The 14,733-nt window shown below is 42.5% G+C and overlaps 1 protein-coding gene across 1 annotated transcript in view; it reads left to right on the top strand.

Moving 5' to 3' along the window:
* CPXM2 (carboxypeptidase X, M14 family member 2) overlaps window positions 1–14,733 on the top strand; it is an 82,350-nt gene that overhangs the window by 16,366 nt on the left and 51,251 nt on the right. The window contains exon 3 of the mRNA XM_053388961.1: window positions 13,199–13,308. Coding sequence (XP_053244936.1) covers window positions 13,199–13,308 — 110 coding nt within the window. The remainder of the gene's footprint in view (window positions 1–13,198; window positions 13,309–14,733) is intronic.

Genomic DNA, 14,733 nt, shown 5'->3' on the forward strand with positions numbered 1-14,733 from the left:
ACACTACAAGCACATATGGATTTTTGTTTGTTTGTTAATTTTGGAACTGCTCTTAGTCTTCTAACAACCTTAACCTGTCCTTGGTCGCTAGTGGTAAATGCTTTCTTTTCCAGTTGTATCACTGAGATGTCCAGGGATTCTCCTAAGGTTAGGCTGCATATATGAACTCCCTTTGTATGAGGGTGTTCCTAGGGATGTCCTCTGTCCCTCTGCTCCACAGGATCAGATTGCACTGTAGTCTTTTTGTGTTGCATGCCAGTATGGAAATGCAAAATGATTGTGCTGGAAATGTTGTCAAGTTCACTCTGATCTAAAGCATTTCCCATCTCTGGTTCTACAAAGGCTAGATTTTTTTCAAAAACTGGAAGCTGGAAATTTAGGTCAGCTGCGAGGTCCCAACTCAGGAAGGTCTCAAGAGCTCCAATTGCATTATTATAACCAGGGCCTTGTTAGTGGCATAGCTATTGCTGTCAATTTGTTCCAAGGCTTAGGCTATAATCCTGAAATACATGCACTAGAGAGTGAGCCACAACAAAACCAGACTTACTTCCTACTGTGGACTTGAGAGCAAATGGCATCCTAGTGAGGAGGACATAGGGGCTCTTATACCAGAATTCTGGCTTCGGTGATAGAATGCCTTCAAGCATAGAGATTTCAGAAAAGAATTCTAAATAACAGTACATTAAAAGATTTGTAGTGGAGTCCTTGTACTTTATTTTGAAAGCAAAACAGTTTCAAGAGGGGGCTTCTTTTTAAACAAGAAAAGTTATTAGGGAAGGGGCTGCTTACCCCATCCTTTCCTAACATTTCTCTACTCCATATTTATCATTTAGTCAGTGGTGGCCAAACTCAGCACCCCAGCTGTTTTGCGACTACAAGTCCCATCATCCCTAGCTAACAGGACCAGTGGTCAGGGGTGATGGGAAATGTGGTCCCAACACAGTTGGAGGGCCAAGTTTGGCCAGCACTGAAGGTGTTCTCCTCCTCCAAGGAGCTCATAGTGGTGTACCTAGTTCTTCTCCTCCCCATTTTATCTTTACAACAATCCTGTGAGGTAGGTTAGTGTGAGATCATGACTGGCCCAAGGTCTCCCAGTGAGTTTAATGGTTGATGAGCATTTGAACCCTGGTCACCCAGATCCTAGTCTAGCACTGTAACTACTCAGCCACACATAGCATCTACCCTCAGTGTCTTTCTTACCACCTGCAATTTCTCTGCTCAAAGAATCCCTTCTGATTCTTGGTTTTTTAATAAATATATTGATGCTCCGTTACATTACTGCTTTAGAGATACACATCACAGCAATATACTTGGAGGAACATGATAATAATTTACCTGCTTTTTGGTATTGGGTTACCGTGCGTGCAAACAGGAAAGCAACCTCTTTTCAAGCTATGTTTTTAATCATTAGAACAGTTTGAAAACAGGATGTCCACAGGGTCTTTGATATATATACAGCGTTCATTTTATGAGCATCATAAAATTATATTGCTTAAGACAAGATAAGGCAGCAGCAGTAGTTTCAAACATACCCGTTTCAAAGATATCCTGTTGTATGTTATCTAAAGCTTAACTGAACCTCTTCAGTCTGAAAACTTGGAGAGGAAATCTCATGAGAACAGATTTACTGGAAATTCCCACTTTCAACCCTGCCAAAATAACAGAAGCTCAACGTTAAATGTGCTTTTTAAAAACAAAAAAAGTTGGCAGCTACACAGCCAACTGGAACCCAGAAGTGCAAAGGAGCACTCCTTTGGAGACTGATGAATAAACAATTCAGCCTTTCTAAATATCCAAAATGTTTGGTTCAACAATTCCATGTTTGGAGTAGAGGGACCACAGTGATAATTATCTCCCTGTTCTTTTGCTATCATGCAAAGAATGAAATGTTCAGTGGGAGGAGAGGGCATTACCCCCAATACTGATACTGAACTCCAAAAATATTTCCAACAAGCTGAAGCATTCTGATCTGTCTCTGTGAACGCAACATGATGCAGCTGGTTTCAGAAAAGGGAATGATATCATTAAGCTCTTAAAAGGCATAAGTGAAGACCTATGAAATTCCAAAGACAATGGAGAGCTGAGGGGGGGCCATCCTGCTTTTGAAAATCCACATTTGTGCTTTTCTAGGGAAAGACTTCCAGAGTGTGGCTGTTTCAGAAATATTCTTATTTAATTTTATTTATTTCAGCAATTTATACATGCCACTTATACCATTGTTTCCAAGCAGCATACACAGAGGTCACTAAAGAGATACAAAGGAAAAAAACAATTTAAACCATGGGTGGGCAAACTAAGGCCCACTAAGGAACTAGGGCAAACTAAGGATCTGGCCCAATCACCTTCTAAATCCAGACGGTCCAGGAACCAGCGTGTTTTTACATGAGTGGAATGTGCCCTTTTATTTAAAATAAATCTCTGGGTTATTTGTGGGGCGTAGGAATTAGTTCATTATTATTTTTTCAAAATATAGTCCAGCCCCCCACAAGGTCTGAGGGACAGTGGACCAGCCCCTTGCTGAAAGTTTGCTGACCCCTGGTTTAAACTGACCATAAAATCAGGAAAACGTAGCTAAAATGTCTGCGATAATAAAAAGGTCTTCACCAAGCAAATGAAGTTCAACAGATCAGCCTTTCTGATCTCAGATGGGAGTTCCAAAGAAGTTAACCTACAACACTAAACACAGGGCTGCTGGTTGATGTGAGCTGTAAACGGAAAGCTGTTGAGCTTTTTCTTATGAAGCCACCACCAAAGTTGTTGAGCTTCTCTCTCCCCCCCCCCAAATAAAATGCTCCCCATACCTCAATTTCGCCTTTGAAATCCCAGCAATGTATGGGAAAATCTGGACGTATGGCAGCCCTACCATAAACCTGAGCCAAAGGAATCCACAAATAATGACTTCCCAAGGCCCTCAGTGATCAGGCAGGGACAAAAGGTATCAGCCAGTACTTAAGGCTATGAGTCCTGGAAAACCGTGCAGGTTTAGGAGGGCAGTGTTGGGATACTGCCAGGGAGATAGAGTCCATCTGAGCCCCCAAGCTCGGTGCCGGACGATCCATCGACCTCCCGTAGTCACGCAGTATCAGCAATTTAGCGACACTAAGCCTCTGGCTTAGAGCACACTCTAACAGCAGAATTCACACAGCAAAAGTTGCACAAGCATGAGAGCATATTTACAGTTTATTTGGCGTTGGTCAGAACAAAGAAAACATGACCGTCTGCTCCGACTGCTCAGGCAAAACAGCAGAAAACGAAAGGAACAGACAACATAAAACATCCTGTGAGACAGGAAATGCGCAGGCTGTTATACAAACATCCTGCTCCCTTTTAAGGTGGAACGGAAATATCCTAACATCCTCCCCCTTTCCGTGTAACCTGTAGTACCTGTGTTTCAACCCAATTGCAACCTTTGTATGTAAACCTTAAGTTGTTCTCTGTTAACAACCTTAGACAACAGATCAGCAGGAATTTCATTTCCTGGCATGTAGGACACCTGAATGAGTCCTTTCTGAATACACTCTCTTGCACGATGTAGCTTAATCTGCAAGTACTTGGTCCTTTGCTTGCAACTCTCCGAGTTCAGCAAAGCCAAACAAGATCTATTGTCTTGATACACTTGTATAGGACATTTCACAGAAACCCCAATGTCCTTAAACAGTTGCATCAACCATTCACAATCCATGAGTGAAAATGACAGAGCATTGAGTTCTGCTTCACAGGAACTTAGGCTAACTGTCGTCTGCTTTTTGCACAACCAGTCAAACAGGCAGTGGTTGTACATGTAGCATACTCCAGAAGTGCTTGTACCATCCGTGGTGTCACTTCCAAAACTTGCATCTGCAAAGATTTCAAGACCTCCAGTCTTCTGACTGGTGAACCTCAGCCTGTAGTGCATAGTCCCTTTCAAATACCGGGCTATGCGCTTCAGAGCTTTCCAATCCTGAACAGTAGGATTGTTAGCATGTCTGCTAAGCAGGTTAGTGCTTACAGCAATGTCAGGTCTTGAACATCTAGCAATGAAATTCAACTTGCCTAGAATGCATCTGTACAGCGTTGTGTCAGAAAACGCTTCAGCAGTACTGTCTACCTGGTAACCTGTCACCATCGGTGTGTCTGCTGGGTTTGCATCAACCAAATTCAATCTGGTTAATACAGCAGCAATTTTCTGTGTTTGGTGTACCAGAAAATTACCTGCTTGGTCCCTCTCCACCTGCAGAGAAAGATAGTTGGATACCTCACCAAGATCCTTCATGTCAAAGTGCTCCTTCAGCTGAGCTAGGGTGCTTTGGTAGAAAGCCTGATTCTTCCAAAACATCAGAAGATCATCAACAAAACATAAACAATACAGTTTGTTTTGCCCCTCCTCCTTGACAAACACACACGGATCAGCTTTGCCCTGGTGAAAACCTAGAGAAAGCAACGTTTCAGTGAGTTTTGTGTTCCAACACCTGGCACTCTGCCTGAGACCATATAAGGATTTCCGCAGTTTACAGACCATTCCCTTCTGTATCTGCATCCCGTCAGGTGGAAGCATGTACAGCTCCTCCCCCAAAATCCCGTACAAAAAAGCTGTATTTATGTCATGATGGGAAACATGCAGTTTCTCCTCTGCAGCGATCTTGAGCATCAGCCGAATGCTCTCATATTTGACCGTGGGTGAGTAGGTCTCGTGGTAATCCTGTCCTGGTACCTGTGAAAAACCTCTGGCAACCAATCTGGCTTTGTGTCTGACAACCTTGCCATTCTGGTCTGTCTTGGCCTTGAAGACCCATTTGCTGCCAACCAGTCTCATCCCTGGGACTACCGGTACCAGTTCCCAAGTCTGGTTCCTGTTCAAGGAATCAACTTCAGCCTTCATGGCATTAAGCCAAGGCTCAGCATCTTTAGAGGTTAACTCTTGGACCTCTTTGAAGCTTGAAGGTTCCCACACCTTCTCTGAGCTACTAAGAACAGCAGTTGCCGTCTTAGCAAACTCATCAGCAAATCTCTTTGGAGGTCTGCCTTTGGTTGCCCTTTCAGACCTGCGAACTAGACGCAAGTCTTCTGGACTCATCTCCTCCTTCTTAGGAGAAAAGTGACCAATGGTGAACAGTGGTTCTTCCAGTTCATTGTCAGACGCATCAGATGGTCTGACTGAGGCCTTTGCGCTCTTGTAGTCTGCTGTGTCATCACTGTCACTGACAGCAGCAGCAGCAGCGCCGCCCACTGAACTGGAATCCGAACTCTGATCATCATCATCATCATCATCATCATCATCCTCAGTTTCCTCAGCTTTCTCAGCATGATCTGCTTTCTTCACATCACCTTCATCCTCCTCTGGGTAACTCTGAAAAATTCCCACATTTTCCCCCCACTTAGGATTGTACTCAACACTCCTTGTGAACTTAATGGATTTAGAGTTAGTCATCCATACTCTGTATGCACCTTTTTCGTACCCCATGAACAAACCATGTGCCCCACGCTTCCCAAGCTTGTTGCTTTGTGGGGTGTGTACCCACATGTCAGAACCAAAGATTCTCAAGTGCTTGGTGTTAGGTTTCTTACCCAACATTTTCTCATAGGGAGTGCAGCCAATAGGTGATGACAGTCTGCGATTAAAAGTGTAAACAAAATTCGAGAGAGCCTCCCCCCAAAACTTCTCAGGGAGGTTGGCATCATGCAACAAGGTTTTTATTCCTTGCAGCAACGTTTGATTTGCTCTCTCTGCAAGACCATTCATCCATGGTGATCTAGGCGTCGACAAGTCATGCTGGATTCCCTTCTCAGTCAGGAAAGCTTCAAACTGCTGAGAAGTGAACTCCCCGCCCCGATCAGTAAACAGACAGCCAATACGTTTTCCATGAGCATTCTCCAACCAAGCACAGAATGCCTTGAACCTAGGAAATGCTTGCGATTTCTGCTCGAGCATAAACACATGAATGTACCTGGAAAAAGAATCAATTAGAACCATGAAGTACCTTGCTCCTCCCAAAGAGGGCGCTAGAGGCCCAACCAGGTCTGCGTGAACTAGCTGGTAGGGTTTGGAAGCCTGCCTGCTAGACTCCTTGCCTTTTGGAGCAACCTTCACCTTGTTCTCTGCACAAGATACACATTTCATGTGAAATTTACAAGGTTTGATGTCCAAACCTTCAACCAACTCAGGCATCTTGGCTAGCGCTTGCCAAGAGAGGTGACAAAATCTTCTATGTGCATCGTGAATGCATCCTGCATGAAGAACCTTGTTAGTTTGTGCAACACAACAAGAATCAGCATTAGATATAACAGCATTGTCATCATATGTTAGACAGAACAAACCATCCATCAACTTTGCATGCAAAATGTCCTCTTTGCTTTTTCTGATGACACAGACAGTCCTCTTGAAGGTAATCTCAAAACCACGCCCATTCAGCTGTGGGACACTAAGCAAATTGTCCGCAGCTCCTGGAACAAAAAGTACATCTCTGATGGTAGTATGCAGACTTGCAAGTTTCACAGTCCCAACTCCTGCAGCTTGCAAAGTCCTTCCATCAGCCAGGTGGATCTCTCCATCTTGAGGTGTGAAGGAGATGAACAGATGGCGGTCTTTGGTGAGATGACGCGTGCACCCTGAATCCACTACAAACCTGGCCTTTTCCTTCGAAGCAGGAACCTTGTTTTCCACCAGCGTGGGCTTTTGCAGCTTGCCCCCCTGCTCCTGGCCATCAGACGTGCCTTTAGCCTTTGGTGGAGCTGTGCCAGCAAACATAGCCTTGTTTTTCCCTGGCCTTCCACTCCCCTTCTGCTTCGGACCATCTGCAGGCTTTTTCCTTTGTTTATTTCCAGTCTTTCGACAAAACTTCTGAGTATGACCTTGGTTCCCACAGTTCCAGCACTTCACAGCTGCCAACGCTTTGGCTCCCCCTGGAGGCTGGAATGCTGTCCCACATTGCTCCCCCTGAAGCGCACAAGCCGATTCAGCTGCATTTCTCCTGTCATATTCGTTTTGCAAAGTCGCCAAGACCTTTGTAGCAGTGAGGTCTTGCGCAGGGAGGGTCGCCAGCTGACTTGACACGGCATGATAGCTTTCATCCAAGGAGTCCAGGATGAGAATTGCAAACAGTGACTCAGGCATATTGAAACCTCTCTGAGTCAATTCCTGTCGGAGATGCTGCAAATGTAAAACGTGGGCTCTAAGGTCTTCCCCTGGCTCCAAACGCTTCCTGTGCAGCTTTCTGAAATAAAGCAACACAGACCCAGCCTCTTGTCGGAGATGACAGGCTCTAAGCCCGTCCCACATCGCACGGGCACTGGCCTTGCCAGCCAGGGTGATTAACTCTTCAGGAGCTACTGAGAGCAAAATTATCCCCATGGCTCTCGAGTCCTGTGCCTTCCATTCATCTGTCACAGGGGCTGGGGGGTCCTCAGAAATAGTATTCCACACACCAAGCCTTCTCATCTGGCCCTCACAGTACCTTGCCCAGGTCTGATAGTTGTGGCCATTTAGCTTTAGTGGACACGGAGCAGCTTCAGAGGATTGTAAAAGATCCATCTCAGCTATTTGCTTTAGCCGTGAGCTCTTCTTCACTTCAGAGACTCCTTATCTTGGCACCCATAAATCACGAAGCCTGCTTGGCTCGGCTCCCAGGCCAATTAGGCCAGCCGGACATCAAAGAGGCTGCCGCGGCAACAGAAAAGCCTCTGCTTTCGCTTTTCCAACACATACCTCAGCAGTCTGTCGCAGTCTTACTCTCCTGTAAGTGCCGTGAATCTGGGCCCGAAACCTGTTGTTGGGATACTGCCAGGGAGATAGAGTCCATCTGAGCCCCCAAGCTCGGTGCCGGACGATCCATCGACCTCCCGTAGTCACGCAGTATCAGCAATTTAGCGACACTAAGCCTCTGGCTTGGAGCACACTCTAACAGCAGAATTCACACAGCAAAAGTTGCACAAGCATGAGAGCATATTTACAGTTTATTTGGCGTTGGTCAGAACAAAGAAAACATGACCGTCTGCTCCGACTGCTCAGGCAAAACAGCAGAAAACGAAAGGAACAGACAACATAAAACATCCTGTGAGACAGGAAATGCGCAGGCTGTTATACAAACATCCTGCTCCCTTTTAAGGTGGAACGGAAATATCCTAACAGGCAGGGCCCTGACTGACTACAGCTACAAAAGCTGCTGCTGAACACACTCTTGGGCTGGGGTATTGTTTGGGGTTGTTCCTGTTTTTTGTTGGGTGGGGGTTGTTGCTGTTGGGTTTTTTCTTTTGGCATCTTTGTATTTTTATTTTAAATCTTGCTGTGATTTATGTGGAAATAGTTCAGTTTGGTTGTGTATTTTCTAATGATTGTTTACGGCTACTTTTCTTATGTTGCCGATTTATGTATTATTTTCATGTTGTAACCCTCCTTGAGCATGGTTTGAACTATGGAAAGGTGGCATACAAAATGATGTATGTATGCATGTATATATGTATGTATTCGTTCAACTCTTAGAAAGAAACTGCAGGCAGCTCATTCTGGATGTCATTAAGGCTAGCAAATGGTTTGTTGTTGTTGTTGCATTTTTCTTCCAGGAAAAAGAAAAACAGGTGTTTTTTTTACTCCCAGAGAGAGGCACTTGTCTTAGATACCAAAATAATTTGGCTGGCCTTGGGTATGATGAACCTTGACCTGTGTGTGGTGGTGGGCAGCAAGACTGTCATTTGTTCTTCTGCCTCAGGTAGCAAATGTCTTAGGCCAACCCTGCTTACCTCAAGAGTCTCAGAGGTTTCAATTTTCTTAAGTACTTTTCACACTTTTGTGGTTGTTTTAAATTTCTTCACCATAAGGTCCCAGGGCAGATTACAACAATGTAAAAAGACAGTTTAGGGGCGTTCACAGAGAATGTCCTCTGTCCCAAGCTTCTGATGGTGAAGGAGGGCCTCCTCACCTAACCTTCACCCAAGAGGGTCTGTAGGGAAGGAGGTTATTTTTTTCCTGGTTTGCCATGCCCCCTTACCTTACTTAAAGGCAAAAGTTAGGATTAGGCCGAATTGAAGGTGTTCAGATGAGGATATGTTAAATAGGGTCTCCTTGTGGTTTAAGAAAGATAAAACTGCACACAGAGATCAATTTCTCTTTCTTTCCAATGCTGATATTTGGCTGTTGCTTTAAAAATATAAGAAACACATTAAGTGTTTAACTCTGGCCCATAATACACAAAACATCATTCCAAAAGTCAACAATGGCTAAGTGTGAAAATGTTAGAACTTGATTCTTTGCTGGTGACTTGTAAGGGGTATTCAAGATGCCCAAACTTCCATGCTCGGAATTTAAGCCCTCAGAACTCTAGATGAATATACCAAGCATCTGATATAAATTAGGGACAAATATGGAAATATCATATGAGTGGATCCATCCTCAAGGTGGCAGAATATAGCTGCAATTTATCCTCCGCCCCCTATCAATTGTCTGCAGCTATAAATAAAACAGAATTATTTCAATTGTATGAAATATGTTGTTCAGTCTCATCCAACCTCCACAAAGCCTGTCCACGGCAATGTTTAACAACACCAAGTGATCAAACCATATTTTCAACTCAAAAAAGCTTCGTGGCAGAAAACGGTGCATCTATTGTTTTCTATACCGAGAAAATCCTGTGGGTCACATGGCAAGATTCAGATGCATTGCAAGTCAACCTTTTGAGTCCATCACTTTTTTGTGTGTGTGATAGTGATGAGAATAGAATGAGAGGTTTCAGGAAAGGCAAAGGAAATGGATAGGATAGACTGCAGGAAGGAAATGGTGTAGGATGAGGGTTTGCAATCAGGGACATGTACTTTTATGTACAGCTTCCTGTATTTTACAAGAAAAGTGATGCTGTTGATATTTGTTTATTTATTTACTTAAAACATTTCTATTCTTCCCTTCACCACTGGTTCCAGGGAAGTTCACAATAGCACAAATACAGTTCTAATCCATAACTCAATTCTGGTAATGAACCCTATCTTTTAGTATAGTCAATAACGTTCTTTATCAAGAAATCTTGTTTATGTTTTCCTTCCTGATATCTATGAAAATATGTCAGCTTAGCCATGCCTGCAAAGACTAATTTTGGACCATGTTTTAGCATAAGGCTGGAAGAAAAGCCTAAAAACTCAGATATTATTCAGCTCTATCTGCAGTGTTCGTATGTTTATATATTTTCTGCTCTGAATCAGAGCCATGTCTCCAAAACTAAATCCAGTTCCCCCCTCTTTTTTTTAATTTGTAAATTTGGTAACAATCAAATTTAGATCAATGAATATGGCACATTTCTGCACATCTACAAATCCAAAGTTTGGCTTCATGTTTGAGAACAGAAGGCTGAACACTGCGCTGTATTTTTTTCTAGATATGATACCACATTCAGACCTCTCCTGTCAAAAACAATGCATACTATTAAAACTTCACATCTGTACTTAGCAGAGATGGTCAATATTAGATTTTCCTCACTCTCTGTAACTTGTTCACATCTTTACTTGTTGCTGTTAATGTCAATTGCATTTTCTTCTGTCCAATATCAAAGATCAAGTAGTTAATTACATCAGCTTAAAAGCTTTACTATCATTGGATTTAATATTGGCAGACCTAGTCAGATATTCATAATGGAGTTCTTGCAGAGAGTAAAAAATGTCACTGAAATGCAAAGGTGACTTTTGAATTTCTATCACTTTATGCATGTGAAAGACACTGAATAGCAGAAATCTGCAAAAAAAGATACTCATGATCTTTTTTCTGACACTATCCAGCTTCTATCCCTTGTGTGGCATTGCACATTTTTACTGAGCAAGTCGAATCAATGCTGTTTTTCTTATCTGAACAGCTTACAGAACAATTATAAGTTAACTGTTGTTGTGTGTGTGTTTTTTAATTGTTTGTCTTTGTTTGGGCAGGAAGGGCAGACTAGTAAACAAACAAACAAATTCCCTGTTATGCCATTTAAATCTGGTCAGGGCGGGAGTTGAGGTGGTGGTTTTACTGCTTATTTATCTCAGCAAGTATTTTTTTTAACCCAATAATTTCCCATCCAATTGACATCAATGGGAGAGAAGCTAAGTATTGCCAGTAGCAGGCTAGGTTACTGAGGGATGGCAGGATCCAATCTGTGAGCACAGGGGACTTTTGATCCAGGGGCGGTAACAGCATGGCCATTGAATGCCTTGTTTTGGCCAATACCTCATGTGGGAACATCTTTGGCAACAGATTTATTCCCATAGAGCTGTTCCAGAGAGGGGCACTTCAGCCCCATCATATTGCTCTGATAGGAGTAGAAATCTTTGAATAATCACAACCCTGGGTTTATACTGCAGTTTGTTTGTAATGAGATTATGTTAACAAGTTTTTCCTCAAAGAAGAGAGGGTCAGTGTGAACTCATTTTAGTAGATTTTTGGAAATGTAGGTTTAGGAATATGAAGCCCCCTCAGTATGCTGCCAGAGTTGCAGTGCTGGCTACAATCTCCCTCCACTGTTGGAGACAATATGGGAATTGCAAATGGGGAAGATGCTCTTGTGCTCAGGTCTTGCTTGTGGGCTTCCCATAGGCATCTGGTTGGCCAGGAGGGGAGCAAGATGCTGTACTGGATTGGATAGTCCCTTGGCCTTATGCTCTTATGTACATTTGGAGGTCCAGTCCAACACCACTCTGGTAACATTCAGAATCAGAAGCCATGTGCTTTCTTCTTACAGACAACGCTGACATATGAAAGAACCCAACATCATTACATATGCTACCAAAATAACATGGGAGGATCATACCACTGAGAAACATCTCTGACTCTACTTCAGCAACATAACAGTTGAGTGCTCCCCACTTCTTTGAACAGTGAGGAGTCCAGAGGTCAGTGCTAGGGTCAGCGTTCTAACTGCTTTCTTTCTTCTCTTGCATCACCACTTACAGAGTAGACTCTACCATACAGATAAATGGCCTATTCAAGAAAACATCTCCAGTCATTTGTTACTTCTTAGGATGAAGGAAGATTATCCTTCCACTGTTTCACCCAGGATGCTTTATGTAGCAACCACTGTGATGCTGGGTTGGTTGACACCTGTCCTGAATCTGTAGAGACAGCATTGACAACATCCCAGGATGTCCCTGCATGAAGGACCATAAAATCCTCCATTCGGTTTCACATGTTCAGTTATTTCAGGGGTGAAAACTGGTGATCCACCACACAATCCATTGTATATTGGATTTTACTTACACCAGAGCTATTCAGACATTAGTGCCTTGTGTGGACATCCTAGAACAATGAAGGCAGGACAGGTGTGACAAGTGAGCAGACTGCCTCCTCTGTCTTCTCCATGTGTATGGCTCAGATGATAGTTGTTTTCTAAATCCAGCCAAATTAATACAAGTCATGCTGCAAGTGGTTTCATTTTGCAGAAGGGTGCAATAATGTGGCTGCAGTGATGCCATGAGACAATTGTGAATAAATTACGGATAATAAAATGGGAGAAAACCTCTGTTAGCATTGCACCAACATTGTTGAAAACTGTTTCAAACTGTGTCCTTTGTATCTCCAGCATGTTTATATCTACTCAACGGCTCAATCCTTTCTTTGGAAAACTTTGTGCTTTTCAAATGGACTGCTGAGAGGTTGGGTCCTCATATGGGACTAATAAAGACATCGCTATGGGTTTTAAATAGCTTTTTAGACTGAAGACAACACAGTTCTAAATCATTACTAACTCCTGGCGATTGACCTTAGAGGAATCAGGATGCCGTGGTTACTTTGAACACAGATATTATTCTACTGGTATGTTGACTAAATGCTAACTTAATAGTTGGAAGTGGATGAACTAGAAACAAAGATTAAAGAACTATGATTTGTAGTCTTGCTTTTCACTTCCTCAGTTGGCCCAAAAGCCCCAGGAAGGGAGATTGTGAGTGGAAGAACTTGAAATGTTTAGGCTGTGGAAAACATTTTTCGTCTAAATCTGGATAGATATGACTGAGTTCATTTCAAAGGGAAAGAAGGATGAAGGACTTGATAATTGGTTTTAATTAAAAACAGTAACCTGGGATGTATGGCAGCTTGCTGAATTGAAATAAAAAAATATATATGAAGTTGTAAAATTAATTAATCTATCTCTGAGATGCATTTATCAGAAAATGTGTTTATATTTATACACATATAACCTGTGCATATGCACAATCAAATATAGTGGTTCATACACTGTTTTCTCAACTTAAGATATAAATCCTTGCTTTCCAGGTTGCCCTCCACTTGGTCTTGAAACATTAAAAATTACTGACTTCCAGCTCCATGCTTCTACTGTAAAGCGATATGGCCTTGGGGCCCACAGAGCACGGCTAAATATTCAGGTAAGTTCACCTTTCCAACGGGTCAAGAGGATGGGATTACTCTGCAATTTCCCCGAGAGGACACTTACAGATTTTGACCATACTGATGGCTAACATGTTTTTCGTTTGTTTGTTTGTTTTAAAGAATATGTGCTAGTTAATTTTGTTTCTTTACTCTGAATGTTCTGGCATTAATGTCCAAAAGAAAATTTAACACAGATGATAAAAAATGACTTTGGGACTATTGACAGGGAGGTTTACAAAAGTTAAACAAGTTGCTCTTGGCTTCCTGTTTCCAGTGTGCCAAGAACGGAGTCTCTCCTACTAACATGGGAGAGAGACAGATGGAGATAATCAGATAATGATAGGGTTGGAAGAGGAATCAGTCTCTCATCCGCAGTTTGCCTGGTGGTCTGGCACTCACTTCCCCATGGAATGTGAGGGCAGGCAAAGGCACTGGGTGCAAGGAGCACTCTGGCTGCCACGACCCTCACCCCCACTCCACTCCCGTTCTTGGAAGCACAGGTCATTCTGTTAATTGGACTTTAATTGGAGTAAACTACAGGCACATGCCAGAGACAATGAGATAAGAAACTGCAAAAACAACCCAGCTATAAGGATGTGAAAGGTTTGGATTGAGAGCGGATTTCATTTGGTGAAAGAGACGATGTGGGGAGGGGAGCCCATGGTTTGCTTACTTAAGGTTTTTCTTGACATTTATGATATGACAAACCCCCACCCCCACCCCAGAATGCAAGTTTTATTAAACAATATCTGCACAAGTGAGGATGGAGAAAATTGGAATATTGTATGGATTTTAACAAAACTGGAACTGTGTGTGAGAGAGAAAGGAACTGAGAGGGAAGCGGGGGGGGGGGAGAGAAATGCTATCCTTAGAAAATATAGAGCAAAATCCTCCCTAACCTCCATTATCCACAAAGGAATGTGTTTGAGATAAATGGCCATAAATGAGCGGCAGGGAGGAAAGGAGTCTACCAGCTGTGAGAGTAAAGGATGCAACATTATATATGGATGGGAAAACATCATGGAAAAAAATTGTCACACAAAGGAAAGAATAAGGATTACAGCTAAAGTTCCTCACTTGAAACTTCATAAATTACCTATTATACCAACACGAATTGAAATCACAAGATTGTATCTGTTCCCATCTGAATGGAATGGAATTATTAAAATTTTGGAATGCAGAAAAAATGTAGAAGAATGAACTCATCAACTCTAGTATGTGAGGGGGCCAGTTTAATTAAATTGTATAATTTGACATTTGAATAATTGACATTAATAATTATATTAATTGGATGAAAATGGTACTGTTATAATGAGGCTATTATTACAATGATATTGGGAAAAAGTATTTTTTTTTTAATTGCTCTTGGCATGAGATTTAAAGTTATACAGATTTTCTGGTTCCAAAGTGTATTCCCATAA

Source organism: Podarcis raffonei, chromosome 5 (assembly GCF_027172205.1).
Source record: "Podarcis raffonei isolate rPodRaf1 chromosome 5, rPodRaf1.pri, whole genome shotgun sequence".
In the NCBI taxonomy this organism is placed as follows: domain Eukaryota; kingdom Metazoa; phylum Chordata; class Lepidosauria; order Squamata; family Lacertidae; genus Podarcis; species Podarcis raffonei.